Genomic DNA, 15,785 nt, shown 5'->3' on the forward strand with positions numbered 1-15,785 from the left:
TCTGTTGAAATTAAGAAACTATGACACAATGCCTTCTGACTACTTAGGGATTTTTGTTGTTCAGTTGCTCAGACAGGTCCAATTCTTTGCAATTCCATGGACTGCAGTATGCCAGGCTTCCCTGTCCTTCACAGACTCCCAGGGTTTGCTCAAACTCATGTCTGCTGAATCAGTGATGCCATCCAACCATCTCATCCTCTCTTGTCCCCTTCTTCTGCTGCCTTCAGTATTTCCCAGTATCAGGTTCTTCTCCGTGAGTCCACTCTTTGCATCAGATGGCCAAAGTATTGGAGCTTCACCTTCAGCATCAGTCCTTCCAGTGAATATTCAGGGTTGATTTCCTTTAGGACTGACTGGTTTGATCTCCTTGCAGTCCATAGGACTCTCAAGAGTCTTGTCCAGCACCACAGCTTGAAAACATCAGTATTCTTTGGCACTCGGCCTTCTTTATGGCCCAACTCTCATATCCATGCATGACTACTGGAAAACCACAGCTTTGACTAGACAGACCTTTGTCAGCAAAGTGATGTCTCTGCTTTTGAATATGCTGTCTAGTTTTGTCATAGCTTTTCTTCCAAGAAGCAAGTGTCTTTTGATTTCATGGCTGCAGTCACCATCCACAGTGATTTTGGAGCCAAGAAAATAAAATCTGTCACTGTTTCCATTATTCCCCCAACTATTTGCCATAAAGTGATGGGACCAGATGCCATGATCTTATTTTTTTGAATGCTGAGTTTTAAGACAGCTTTTTCAGTCTCCTCTTTTATCTTCATCAAGAGATTCTTTATTTCCTCTTGGTTTTCTGCCATAATAGTGGTGTCATCTGCATATCTGTGCTCTGCATTCTTGTCATCCCTTGATATTGTCAGTATTTTTTATTTTAGCCATTCTGACTGGTGTGTAGTGGTATCTCATCATTGTTTTAATTTGCATTATATATATATGGATTTTGTATATATAAATAATGGCTTATGATTTTGAACATAGTCTTAGGTTGTATTAGTTCCCAGTTGCTGCTGTAACACATAACCACAAACTTAGTGGCTTAAAGCAACACAATTATTTTACAGTTCTGGAGAGTCAGAAGTCTATAGTAGGTCTTGCTGAACTAAAATCAAGGTGTTAGCCGGGCTGTATTTCTTCTGAAGGGTCCATTTTCTTTGATTTTTCAGTTTTTGAAGGCTGTCTACAAGCCTTGGCATCTGCAAAGCCAGTAACAGCATCTTCAGATCTTTCTATGACTCTAACCACCTGTTCTCTCTCCCTCTTCCAGTTTAAAGAAGTTTTGTGGTTATATTTGGCCTACCTAGATAATCTAAGATACTCTTTCTATTTTAAGGTGAGCTGATTAGCAACGTTTTTCATCAGCAACCTTAATTCCCCCTTTTCATGTAACATATTCATAGGTTCTGGGGCTGAGGATATGGACGTCTTTGACAAGAGGAAGGGTGAGGAATTATTCTGCTGGTCACACATGTGCTTATTTCCTCCTTGATGTAGTATTAATTAAAGTTACTTGCCAGTTTTTAAAACAAGCTTTTTTGGTTTCCTGCTTTTGAGTGTTGAGAGTTTACATGTGCTGAGAACAAGTCCTTTGTTGAATTTGCAACTTAAAAATATTCATACCTTCTTTTTTCAAAGTTGCTCAACTTTATCTTTCACAAAGCAAAAGCTTTGAATTTTGATGAATACCAGTTACTTTTTCTCTTTCCATGGATGGTGCCTTTAATATTATATCTAAGAACTCCTTGCCTAATCCCAGGTCACAAAACTTTCTTCTGTGTCTTCTTCTGAAAGAGTTATAGTTTTATATTTTACCTTTAGATCTAGGACCTCTTTTCAGTTAATTTTTATATAAAGTATAAGTTTTATGTGTAGGTTGAATTTTTTGTTTAAGGATGTCCAATTCTTTCAGCCATTTGTTGAAAAGTTGAGCTTTTCTCCCTTGAGTTGTTTTTAAAAACTATCAGAAATTGTCTGTTTCAGTGTGAGTCTAATCTGGGCTCTCTCTTCTGATCTTTGTGCCAGTTCTTTCACCAATACTACATTGTCTTAGTTATTGTAACTTTAAGCCTTAAAATCAGGTAGTGTGATTTCTCTAATTTTATTCTCCCTTTCAAACTCATTTTGGCTATTATATACTAATTCCTTTGACCTTCCATATAAATTTTACAATATGTCCATATATACAGAAAATCTTGCTGGGACTTTTAATTTTCTTAATTCTATAGGTAGATTTGGAGGGAATTGATATATTTTATATGTGATGATATCAACCTATGAGCGCTTCATGTCTAGGCATTTATTTAGATCTTCTTTGATTGCTTCATCAGTCTTTTTTTAATTTTCAGCATATATTTCAGTTAGACTTATACCTCTTTCAATATTTTGCAGCTATTACAAAGGACATCATATTTTCTATTTCAGTTTCCAGTTGTGTATAACTAGGTTATTTTGGCTATTTTGTGAACTTGCTAAACTCACTTAATAGTTTTGAGAGTTTTTTAATTTTCTGCATAAACAATCATGTTGTTTACAAATAAGGATGGCTTTAGTTTCTCCATTTCTATTTGTAAACCACTTATTTATTTATGGCCTTACCATACTGGCAAGGATGTCCAATGCAATGTTGAACAGATATGGCAAGAATGGCTATTCTTAACTTACTGTCAATCTTAAGGGGGAAAGCATTCAGTTTTGCACCATTGAGTATGATTTTAGCTGTAGGTTTTTTGGTAAATGCTCTTTATCACCTTGAAGAATTTCTGTTCTATTCCTAATCTGCTAAGCATTATTCTCTTGAATGGATGTTCAATTTTGTCCAGTGTATTTTCTACCTCAACTGATACGATCATGTGAAAGTTCCTTAAACTTTTATTATAATGGATAACATTAATTGATTTTCAAATAATCAACCTTGTATTCCTGAGATAAACTCAACTAAATCATGATGTGTTATTCTTTATATGAATTACTGAATTTGATTTTCCAGTATATTGTTTGTGAGTTTTTAACATCTATGTTCATGAGAGATAGTTGTGCATTTTGTCCTTTTTTTATACCATCTTTGTCTTCTTTTGTTATTAGCATGATTCATACCATGAATTGGGAAGTCTGTTCACTTCTCTTCTGTTTCATGGAAGAGAATGTGTTTAGTGGAACAGATTGATGTTATTTCTTCTTCATGTGCTTGGTAGTATTTACCAGTGAAATTCTTTGGACCTGGAGTTTTTGTTGTTGTTGTTTTTACTTAAGTTTTTCAACATAAGGAATAGCATTATAGTAACTGTTTTAATTTATTTATTTTTCTTTTTAAGTATGAGTGTATTTGAGGGAGTTACTTTGCATGCTGGGTAATTTTTGACCTAATTTCAGACACTGCAAATTTTATCTTCTTGGATACTAGATATTTTCATATTCCTGTAAATATTCCTGACTTTCGCTGTAGAAGCAGTTACTTGGAATCAGTTTGATCCTTTTGGTTCTTAAAATTTGATAGATGCACCAAAGCCACATTTGGATTAGTGGTAACTAATGTGCCCTGCTACTGAGACAAGACCCTTCTGAATACTCAGTGTTCCATGAATTATTTAATTTTCCAGCCTGGCTGCTGGAAATATATTCTCAGTCATAGAATTTGTGTTGATTCTATTTTGTGTTTCCCTGTTTGTGTAGTTCTTTTCCTGGCCTCAGGTTGCTTTTTCACATGCATGTACTGAGATGGTTTTTTCACATACATGTACTGATTAGTATATTGGCCACCTAAAAGGAATGGTCTTAAATCTCCAGAGTTGTCTATGTATTACTCTCTTCTCTCTGGACACAGAGAGATAACCTATTCTTCAAACTCTAGTCACTTTGATGTCTTTGGACCCTTATTAGCTTTGTCTCCTTAGCTCAGGGAAGCCTCCAAGCTCTATCCAAGTTCTCACTTCCATGGATGGCCTGGAAAAATCTTTCAAGGCAGAATTCTGGCTGGGCAACGTTAAGGTTCTTCTCTTGTTTTCCTGAATCCCAGAAATTGCTGTCCTTTTTTGCTTAATATTCAGGGTCTTGAAAGTCAATGTTTCATACAGTTTTTTTCTGACTGCTTGATTGTTTCAGGCAGGAGGTTAAGCCTGGGCCCTGTTCCTTCATCTTGACAGGAAACAGAAGTTTTGACCCTGGGTTCTTGATTCAGTTTTGCAATTATGTAGAAGTAGCCTGCCTTCGGCTCCCACTTTGGAAATGTTAAGTGCTTTTGATTCCTTATCTCCTTACAACTTCCACAACAATTTGATTCCAAGAGGTTAAATACCGTGTTCCACTATTGTCTTGTCTTCTTCCAAGCTGCTGACATCCATTTTGCAAATTTGATGTATTGCCTGTTTTGATGTTGGTTGGTACCTATGTAGGCAAAGATAACTGTGATAGGGATACTACCTCTGTGAGAGAGAATATAAATGCTACTGACGGCGCAGTGCATTCTGACTTTATATATATACATATATCTATATTCTGATGTGAACAATTGTTCCTCTTAGAATCAATTAAATATGATATTTCGACTCTAGTGACAATAGGACTTTGTAACTGATTAGAAGTAAAGGTGAATTCAAGGGTATCTCCAAAGTTTTTGACCTAGGCATCTGTAGGGATGAAGTTCCTCAGCTGGAGAGAAGGCTACACTTTGTCTGGCCTGTCCAAAATGCATCCTTCATTGTGCAAGTGCTGATAAACAGTAGGGGTGGGGAGAGGTTTTGAAAGACTCAAACCCTCAGTCTCACCTTAGTTTGTTGTATATATTTTAATAATAATAAAGTTGTCATGAAGAGAAAAACAAAAAGCCATTCAAATCTCCTCAAGATTGGCAGACTATTGGGAATTCCCTGGCAGTCCAGTGGTTAGAACGCCACACTACACTGCCAGGGGTGTGGGTTGGATCTCCCTGGTTGGGGAACTAAGATCCTGCATGCCATATGGTATGACTAAATATTAAAAAAAAAAAAAAGATTGACAAACTAGTTTTTCACTTAAGTATGGTTAATTTACAATATTGTGTTAGTTTCTGGTATACAGCAAAGTGATTCAGTTATATGTATGTGTGTGTGTGTGTGTGTGTGTGTGTGTGTGTGTGTGCTGTGCTTAGTCATGTCCAACTCTTTGCGACCGTATGGACTGTAGCCTGCCAGGTTCCTCTGTCCATGGGGATTCTCCTGGCAAGAATACTGGAGTGGATTGCCATGCTTTCCTCCAGGGGATCTTCCCAACTCAGGGATCAAATCCAGGTCTCACGCATTGCAGGTGGACTCTTTACATCTGAACCACCAGGGAAGCCTATATATGTATGTGTATATGTGTAATACACATATCATTTCATATATGTGTATATATATTCTTTTTCATATTCTCTTCTATTATGGTCTGTTATTGTATTGAATGTAGTTCCCTGTGCTATACAGTAGGACCTTGCTATTTATGTTTTGTATGTAGTAGTTTGTATCTGCTAACCCCAAACTCCTAATTTATCCCTTCCCCATCCCCTTTCTTCTCTGTTAACCATAAATTTGTTTTCTACATCTGTGAGTCCGTTTTCTGTGTTGTAAATAAGTTCATTTGTGTCATATTTTAGATTCCACATATAAATGATATCATATATTTGTCTTTCTCTGTCTCACTTCGCTTAGTATGATTTCAATATCTCTGCATGTTGCTAAAACTGGTATTATTTCATTCCCTTTTATAGTGGTGTAGTATTGCATTGTTTTCATCTATGTATCATACATCTTATTTATCCATTCATCTGTCAATGGACATTTAGGTTGCTTCCATTAGCACATTATTTTTATCTGTAGCCAACTATATTAACAGTGGCTCTTTCATTTAAAAAATAATAATAAGATTAACTATCAGCTTCATAAGCTTACAGAGAAGAATCTCTAAAAGCATGAAACTTACCAACAGATCTAAAAACAAGACAAGCTCAGATATCAGGATGGGAAATCCTGTCTTTTAAAAAATTATTATTGTCAATTTTTCTGATACAGCAATGAATCATGTGAATAAATCCATGTATGACAAAATTAAAAACAAATATAAAAGGTTTATTGAAAGATGTGAAATATGCATACATTTGTAGATTTTTGAGGAAATATTTTAGGTAAAATTCTTGAGAACAGTTTTTTTGGGAAAGGTCTTTTACATCCTATAAAAGTGAGATGACAGAATTTATGATTCCCATGGAAAACTTGTCTCTTTAACTGAGAGAGATTATCTAATTTCTGAAAGAAGTCAGAATTGTTTACTAATAACCTAGAAATATGTTCTGATCATTGACATCATGGTTCTGTCAACAAAGCCAGAACAGATTAGAGCAGATTCATTTGATCATAGGGCAGTGTGCCTTCGTGGGAAGGTCATCCAAGAAATGCACAGCATGATAAGAATGTAGCCACCCACCTTACTAGCCATACCAACCAAATTAATCGTTCAGAAGGCAGGTGATAAAACCAGCCTTCTCACACATTTTCTAGTGTCTTTTTTTAACCATTTTTACTTGAAGTATAGTTAATTTGCAGTGTTGTGTTAGTTCTATGTATACAGCAAGGTGATTCAGTTATACAGCAAAGTGATTCAGTTATACAAACACACCCATATGTATATTCTTTTTCAGATTATTTTGCATTATAGGTTATTGTAAGATATTGAATATAGCTCCCTGTGCTATATAGTCCTTGTTGTTTATCTATTTATATATAGTAGTATGTGTGTATGTATGTATGTATATATATATATATATATATATATATCCATCCCAAATTCCTAGTTTATCTCCCTCCCCCACTTGCTATCCCCTTTGGTAATTATAAGTTTGTGTTCTGTATCTGTGAGTCTGTTTCTATTTCATAAATAAGTTCATTTGTATATTTTTTAAGATTCCATATATAAGTGATATTCCATGATGTTTGACTTATTTCACTTAGTATGATAATCTCTGGGTTCATCCATATTGCTGCAAATGGCATTATTTCATTATTTTTCATGACTAAGTAATAGTCCATTGTGCATTGAAGTCTTCTTTATCCATTCATCTGTTGACAGGCATTTAGGTTGCTTCCGTGTTTTGGCTGTTGTAAATAGTGCTGCAATGAACACTGAGTTGGTGGTGATTTGGTCGCTAAGTCATGTCTGACACTTGGGACTCCATGGACCATAGCCTGTCAGGCTCCTCTGTCCGTGGGTTTCTCTAGGCAAGAATACTGGAGTGGGTTGCCATTTCCTTCTTCAAGAACACTGAGTTGTATGTATCTTTTTGAATTATGGTTTTCACTGGATATATGTTCAGAGTGGAATTGCTGGATCATATGGAAGCTCTATTTTTAGTTTTTTAAGGAACCTCCATACTGTTCTCCATAGTGGCTGCACCAGTTTACTTTCCCACAACAGTGTAGGAGGATTCCCTTTCCTCCACTCCCTCTTCTCCAGTGTCTTAAACACCTCTCTGTGCACCATACTGTATTAGACAGCAAGTAGAAGAATCTTCCAACCCATCCCTAATTATTGAGAATTTGTCATCAAATGAGACAACTTTTAACATATCTATAACTCAAAGACTGGCTTTTTATCAATATGTGGCAAATAAAATTAATTTTTTTCCTATCTTACTTTTTGCCAAATGAAGAGCACCATATCTCAAAGTATATTCTGAGATGTATCAGCCAGTGTGAAAAGACAATACATAAAAAGTTTCCATGGGTAAACACATTGGGAACACACTAGTTAAATAGAGTGAAATGGAATTATTTGGTTCAGGGATCTTAAGAAACTAATGTGCTTGGGAATTTCCACAATTGGAGTATGGTATGTGGTATTTCCCTGCATATTTTATCTTAGGTCCCTTTTGTAGGAACCATCATGTAGGACTGATGGTTTGTCTTCTTTGTCACCGAATATGTACCTGATATGTGGGCTTCCCTGGTGACTCAGCAGTAAAGAGTTTGCCTGCAATGCAGGAGATGCAGCTTTGATCCCTGGGTTGGGAAGATCCCTTAGGAAAGGAAATGGCAACCTACCCCTGTATTTTTGCCTGGGAAATCCCATGAACAGAGGAGCCTAGTGTGCTTCAGTCCTTGGGGTCACAAAGATTCAGACACAGCTTAGCAACTAAACAACATGAAGCTTGATACTAGGAGACACTCAGATAATATCTATGGAATAAAATAATGAATTTGGCAGTTGCCTGATGACCTACCAGTTGTCTGTTCACCCTTTATAGAACCATAGGAGGATAAGTAGGGACTCTTCCTACATCTAATGCTGTGCATTGCTGACTGTTCAAGTTGGCACTAGCCCGAATTCTCCATTTTTCTCTTTGACATGGCAAGGGCAGCGGGCAATCTGGAGACATTCCATCTTGCCTGGTCTACTCTCTCCATCCTACCCTCTTCCCCCAACAACCTTCTAGGCTCTTCTCCATCTTCCTTGGGGAATGTACAAAGGTGACTGTGCCAGCCAAAAGCTTGAGTTACTTGGGTTAATGCTCCCGCATGTGGAAGTGAATCACTTCTCAGCAGAACAAGAGGGACACTGCTGAGCCATGTGGGGGTCAGAAGCCCACTGCTGAGCGCTGCAGGGCCAGAGAGCTTTCCTTTTACTTGCACTTTACTTGACCTATGGATAAACAAAGACTTTCTATTTCTAGATAGCCCATTGTTTTAACTGCTTTGAGCTTCTTTTATAAGCTTAAATACCCATGGCTTAATGCAAGATGTTTAAAGCTCTACGGGCCCAGTCTCGACATTTGTTTTCCTTTTCTGTATTCCCCTTATGTATTTTGTTCTTCTGTGCCACAAACTCTTAGCTATCCAAAATCCAGCCTTTTCTTTAACAGTGCCTGGCATTAAAAAACAACTAAAAGGTTGTAATGTGTGTAGAATGTTCAATATTGTAGAAAACTTGAGAAACGTAACCTTTTAGGGAAGAAATTGAGAGCATATGATTCTTCTTTCTCATTCAGCTGGCTATGAGCTCCGGGCCTTGGAGCATAAAAACATCATCAAAGTAAACAGCATTTCAGTCCCTGTCCTTAAGCAGACTTGGAATAGACAGATAAAATGATATTTACAAAATACCTACTGTGTTCCAGACTATATGTCTGCTTGGTATACATATCTATAGTCATACTTACATCTGCTAACAGTAGTATTGTGAAGTAAGCGTTGGTTTCACTGTTTTACAAACAGAGAAACGAAGAGTCAGAGAAGTTAGAGAATGTCTGAAATTCATTTATTGAAATTAAATTCTGCCAAAGACAGGATGATAATGTTAAGGTTCAGAGAAATTGGCTAGCTTTGGGGATTCTTTTACTCAAATGAAATTCTTCCAGTGATAGGATGGTAATGTATAATGCTGGAAAGATGTGAAACAAAGAATCCCACAGTTTCTGAATATGCTGATGAGTTTAAAAATACCTGCCTTTCTGTTGTCTTCTGAAATGCCCTCCTGGTCTTTGACTTTCCGTTACTTATTATACTTCTCAGAGGCCTCATTTCTTCACCATCAAATCAGAATGGTAGCATCCTCTTTGCCCTTATTATAAGTTTGGGGTGACGGAAGAAATAGTAAAGTTTAGGGGAAAGTGAAATTCTTCAGTGCTATGCAAATATAAAGGGTTCATTTCACAAATAGAGTTCTAAATGAGCACACCTATGATGTGTTTGAGATATGTGTTATTTTCCTCTAATTTTTTAGCAAATGTAGGTTTGAGGAGTGCTTCCACTGAATTGTGGCTCAGTTTTCAGATAGGATGAAAATTGAATAATTTCTAAAATAATCTCTAATTCAGTCAATTTTTTAAAATTTTCAAAATCAAGAGAGAATGTTGGGGGAATGTTAATAAACATTTATGGGACACTCACAAAATATAGTATTAGGTATAGATAGTGTGAAGTATATTAAAGAATGGAAAGCATGATTTCTGACCTAGAAAGTTGAAAAAATACAAGATAGTGCCTTCTAATCTGTGGTACTCATCCAACATACTCACTTTGCTCGAGGGAAATCCAGATTTTAATATAATAAAATCTTCTTTAGAGCATTAGAACTTATTTTCTTTTTGTAATTCTACACAATTGCTCCAGTTTAAAATATGAGGATACAGGATAAGTTTTTAACATTAGAAATGAACACTTGTAAATTCTTTTTTCAATATATCAAAATTCATGTATTTTTTTTCAAAGGTCAGATCCCTGTGAGTTAGCAAGTGACCAGCTTTTTCAGCATATTTTATTTTGTAGAAAGTATAAGTTTTGATTCCCACATATTGGCATTCAGATTTTAAACACATTTTTAAAAGATTGTCATTTGGGGGTGTTTGTCAATATGTGCCTTACATAGGACATAATCAGTAATTTTGTATCAAATCATGTGCTTTAAGATTCTGCTTTGTTTCTCTCTAGTGGACAACACAGTGGTTGGTATTCCCTATGGAAGCAGACATATTCGTCTTGTCTTAAAAGGACCTGATCACCTGTGTAAGTAAACTCAGTTGTTGGCTTTTGGATATTGAGAATTTTAGTCATTATCATTCTTCCCCTCCCCCCATAAAAGATTATGATTTAGGAATACAAATCTTAATTCTCTATCATAATGTGATATTTTGAGCACTTCTATTTCTCTTTCAGTTGCCTAGGAGATGCAGAAACCTCTCTGGTTATTACCTCTAACCACAGTCATCCTGAAAGATACAAAATTGATGCTTCCAATAGATTGTTCCTGAGTTAAGCACATGTTTATGATTTTGTGAATGTTATTTCTCATTCTCTCTCTTCTTCCTCTTCAGTCAATCTCAGTTCTTTTCCTTGCCTCACCTCTTGTTTTTCTTCTTCTTTCCAACCTTCCGTCCCTTTTCTTCATTCTTTTAAATTTCTACTCTCATGCTCCAATTCAGAGGAACATAGAAACTTCTCACAATCTTAACCTGATGGCATTTAAAGAGAACTGTGGGGTCTAATTAAGCACACCAGGTAGAAAAGATAATGCAAGACCGTAACATCTTGAAGATAGCTTTTGGAATTCAGGATTGAAGGATAATCATAACCCCAAAGATCAAATGGTAGCAGGGTCCCACCAGAGCCTGGGCAAGAATTGATCTTTAGTCATGCTAAGCCAGCAGTACATAGCCACTTTTTTTTTTTTTTTAACCATGTAGTGTTGTTTAGATGGAGACTTGTAAATCACAAGCAGAGCATTATAGGCTATAAACCGGGAGAGAATAGGACAGGATATGCCAGCATTCTCTGCAAAATTCACTTTCACTGAAAGACTTCTCTTCAGTTGGTCCCTTGAGCATTTCTGATCTCCTCCGCTGTGACTGTTCCTAGCTTCCTCCAGAGCCATCTATCATCTTCTGCTTTCTCTTCCCTCCCACACACTTGCCTAAGAAGCCAATTTAGGTAGCAAGCATTATCTTTTGGCAATTGGATTATAAATGAAATCATTCCAGAAAGACAAACAAGAGGGAGACAAATTGGAGCCTGTGAAAGTTCAGAGAGCCTACTGAAGTCTTTCTAAAAATAAAAATAATTGCATTTCATGGGAAAGGTGGGGTTTGAGAGGTCATGTGACATAAAGGAATAAGTAAGGTACAGTCCAGGCAAAGTCAAAAGATTCTGGGAAACCACCTTATATGGATCGAAGTCCTTTTTAAACCCTGAACAGCCCCCCAAAATATATTGTTCACATGTCCAAGAATGATATATGTTTGCACACTATTACCATTCAAATGATTTGTTTTTTCCCTTGAGAACTGGACAGAATTAACTGCTGGTGTAACAACCTCAGTCAAAAAAAGTATTTTTCTGTGCAATGAGAGGCTAAAAAAAAAGTCTAGACCAGTCCATCACCAAATGGCAGACTTACTCCTCATTGCAGAAGAAAGGACCCACCCAAAGGAATAGATGTAAGAGGAAAATTCATTTTTATAAATGTAGTGGCATCCCAGACTTCCCAATCGTATGATTACTAAGAAGCTGAAGAATTGGCTTTGTTTGGTTTAATTACTCTAGAGATTGGATAGGTGAAGCTTCAGATGATAATCATAAATGATGAAAAGCAAAACAGAATCTGCTTTTTCTGCCAACAGGCATACTATTGATAACATATGTATAAGTAAGGAAGTTTTGGTATTTGGAATATAACTCAGTAAAATAAATGTGTGAGTAAATATTGCCCTGTTTTTCTTGCAGCCCTTTTATCCTTGAATCCCAGAAGCTGGCCTAATATGAGTCCAACTGTAAATATTTAGGGAGCTTCTCTAGTGGCTCAGATGGTAAAGAATCTGCCTGCAATGCAGGAGACCCAGGTTCAATCCCTGAGTCAAAAAGATCCACTGGAGAAAGGAATGGCTACTCACTGCAGTATTCTTGCCTGGAGAATTCCACAGAAAGAGGAGCCTAGTGGGCTACAGTCCATGGAGTCGCAAAGAGTTGGACACAACTAAGTGACTAACACACACTCCAGGACATGAGTAGAGAGTCTGTCCAGGCCCAGCCCATCTTTAGTCAGAAGTATTTTGGGAAAGATAGCTGGGAGGCCTGGTGATGAAATTGAATCAGATACTCAGTCTTAGATCTTCATGAGTTTTCCAAAACCAAGTTAATTTATGTCCTGGAGATCCCTCCACAAATTAGCGGAGGCAGCTGGAGGAGGGAAGCGTAGGGAAAAGAGACACAGAGCTGTTGCTTTCCTCTGATGATAACCACTGTGCTCGTCGCACTCCATGTTGTCTCCATGTGCCTGATATTCTTCTACGAGGTCCTCCCTGCACTGGGGCCTGGGTGGAAGGCCAGACCTACTCCCAGAGAAGGGCTGCTTGACTTCATCTGGGACATGGGCATTAATTAGACGCCATTTTCTACCCATTGCTATTCCTTCTAGTAGGAAACTTGAAGTAAACAACATCTAGAGTAATTTACTGTAACTATATTGGGTATCTTAGTGCCTCCAGAGACCTGAAAACTATCCTTAACTCCAAAACCTCAATCTATAGAACATACAAGAGGGGAGTCATTCTGACTAAATGACTAGGAGACCCAGATCCTTACCCTATCAGGGATTGTTCCTGCTAAACAACCCCTGCCAAAACCAAGAGTCTTTGTGCAAGTTTTAAAACCATTGTTAGACTTAGTCTATCCATGTTTCTAGTGAAGGTCATGGAATTCCAGTTGAGCTATTTCAAATCCTAAGAGATGATGCTGTGAAAGTGCTCCACTTAACAGGCCAGCAAATTAGGAAAACTCAGCAGTGGCCACAGGACTGGAAAAGGTCAGTTTTCATTCCAATCCCATAGAAAGACAATGCCAAAGAATGCTCAAACTACCGCACAATTGCACTCATCTTACACACTAGCAAAGTAATGCTCAAAATTCTCCAAGCCAGGCTTCAATAGTACGTGAACCGTGCACTTCCAGATATTCAAGGTAGATTTAGAAAAGGGAGAGGAACCAGAGATCAAATTGTCAACATCCATTGGATTATCTAAAAAGCAAGATAGTTCCAGAAAAACATCTATTTCTGCTTTATTGACTATGCCAAAGCCTTTGACTGTGTGGATCACAGCAAACTGAGAAAAAGCCTTAAAGAGATGGGCATGCCAGACCACCCAACCTGACTCTTGAGAAATCTGTATGCAGGTCAGGAAGCAATGGTTAGAACTGAACATGGAACAACAGACCGGTTCCAAATCAGGAACGGAGTACATCAAGGCTGTATATTGTCCCCCTGCTTATTTAACTTGTATGCAGAGTACGTCATGAGAAATGCTGGACTGGATGAAGCAGAAGCTGGAATCAAGATTGCCAGGAGAAATATCAATAACCTCAGGTATGCAGATGATACCACCCTTATGGCAAAAAGTGAAGAAGAACTAAATAGCCTCTTGATGAAAGTGAAGGAAAGTGAAAAAGTTGGCTTAAAGCTCAACATTCAGAAAACGAAGATCATGGCATCTGGTCCCATCACTTCATGGGAAATAGATGGGGAAACAGTGGAAACAGTGTCAGACTTTATTTTTTGGGGCTCCAAAATCACTGCAGATGGTGACTGCAGCCATGAAATTAAGATGCATACTCCTTGGAAGAAAAGTTATGACCAACCTAGACAGCATATTAAAAGCAGAGACATTACTTTGCCAACAAAGGTCTGTCTAGCCAAAGCTATGGTTTTTCCAGTAGTCATGTATGGATGTGAGAGTTGGACTATAAGGAGAGCTAGCACTGAAGAATTTGATGCTTTTGAACTGTGGTGTTGGAGAAGACTCTTGAGAGGCCCTTGAACTGCAAGGAGATCCAGCCAGTACATCCTAAAGGAAATCAGTCCTGAATATTCATTGGAAGGACTGATGCTGAAGCTGAAACTCCAATACTTTGGCCCCCTAATGCGAAGAACTGACCCATTGGAAACGATTCTGATTCTGGGAAAGATTGAAGGCGGGAGGAGAAGGGGACGACAGAGGATGAGATGGCTGGATGGCATCACCAACTCAATGGACATAAGTTTGAGTCAACTCTGGTAGTTGGTGATAGACAGCGAGGCCTGGCGTGCTGCAGTCCATGGGGTCACAAAGAGTCAGACATGACTGAGTGACTGAACTGAACCATGTTTCTTCACGCAGCAAGGAATTATTCTAAAGTTCTCAATCACATGAGAATTTAATCTGTTTTGAAATATATATCAAAATTACCCTCCTCCCCAGCATGCTCTGATTTCCTAAAACAAAAGATGCTGCCTAGCTTTGTCACTGGGCAGATTCATATTGGAATGCCCCAGGGATCCAGACATTCTTCTCTCCATCCTAAGTTCTTATGAGATGCCATATAAGTACACAGGACTGAATTTTAAAAGGATTTTTAAAAGAAAGAGAAGTAAAGAGGATAGCTAGTTCTGTGTCTTTAAGCCAGTATAGTTTTGTTTCTTTTTTTATTTTGAACAATAGCCCATGTGCAATAAGTAACCAGAAAGTATCAATAACTGCAAGGTAACACATGACTATCAAATTACCCAACGAGTGCTTGAGGAACACAGAGAGGTACCCTGGGTCTCATAGAGAAAAAGGAAAACTACTGGGTAAATTCGAGACTGAGGGCTGTAAAGACTGAAATCAATAAGATGTATGGGGGATGAGATGGTTTAGTCCAAAGAATATGGTTGTGGTAAATTAGGGTACCCAAATGAAGTCATCCAGGGAATTGAAGATTTTTTGACAGGGAGCCCTGAATTCTTGATTAATAAGTTTTAAAATAATTTCATTTGCTGCATCAATTCCTATGTGATCCAGCAGTGCCTATCTATTTTGTTTCTATCACATTTGAAATATGTCAGCCCTATAAAGAATGATACTTCTCCCTGTTGTAGCTCTAGACCTTGTATGGGATGTGCTTGCGTGTGGTCTGTGGAAGCCCTGGGAACATCTTTCTTTCCTCTTCCTGTGTTTGATTATGTAGATCTGGAAACCAAAACCCTCCAGGGGGCTAAAGGTGAAAACAGTCTCAGCTCTACAGGCATCTTTCTTGTGGACAATTCTAGTGTGGACTTCCAGAAATTTCCAGACAAAGAGATACTGAGAATGGCTGGACCACTTACAGCAGATTTCATTGTCAAGGTGAGCCCATTTAGATACCTTGTTTTCAAGCCACATCTGAACTAGCATTACTTATAATCCCCTGAAGAAAGAGAGACTTTAGGCTTTGACATAGATTGGAAAGCTTGTTATCCAGGAAATGTTTAGTTCAAGGGTGTTGAGCTACAGG

At 37.7% G+C, this 15,785-nt stretch overlaps 1 protein-coding gene across 4 annotated transcripts in view; it reads left to right on the top strand.

Moving 5' to 3' along the window:
* Positions 1-15,785, top strand: part of ADAMTSL1 (ADAMTS like 1) — a 1,118,714-nt gene that overhangs the window by 814,258 nt on the left and 288,671 nt on the right. For all 4 annotated transcript variants that reach the window (XM_042244881.1, XM_042244882.1, XM_004004390.5 and 1 more), the window contains 2 exons: positions 10,437-10,511; positions 15,480-15,637. In XM_042244881.1, the coding sequence (XP_042100815.1) occupies positions 10,437-10,511; positions 15,480-15,637 (233 nt within the window). The remainder of the gene's footprint in view (positions 1-10,436; positions 10,512-15,479; positions 15,638-15,785) is intronic.

The sequence above is a fragment of the Ovis aries genome, chromosome 2, assembly GCF_016772045.2.
Source record: "Ovis aries strain OAR_USU_Benz2616 breed Rambouillet chromosome 2, ARS-UI_Ramb_v3.0, whole genome shotgun sequence".
NCBI classification, from domain to species: Eukaryota; Metazoa; Chordata; class Mammalia; order Artiodactyla; family Bovidae; genus Ovis; species Ovis aries.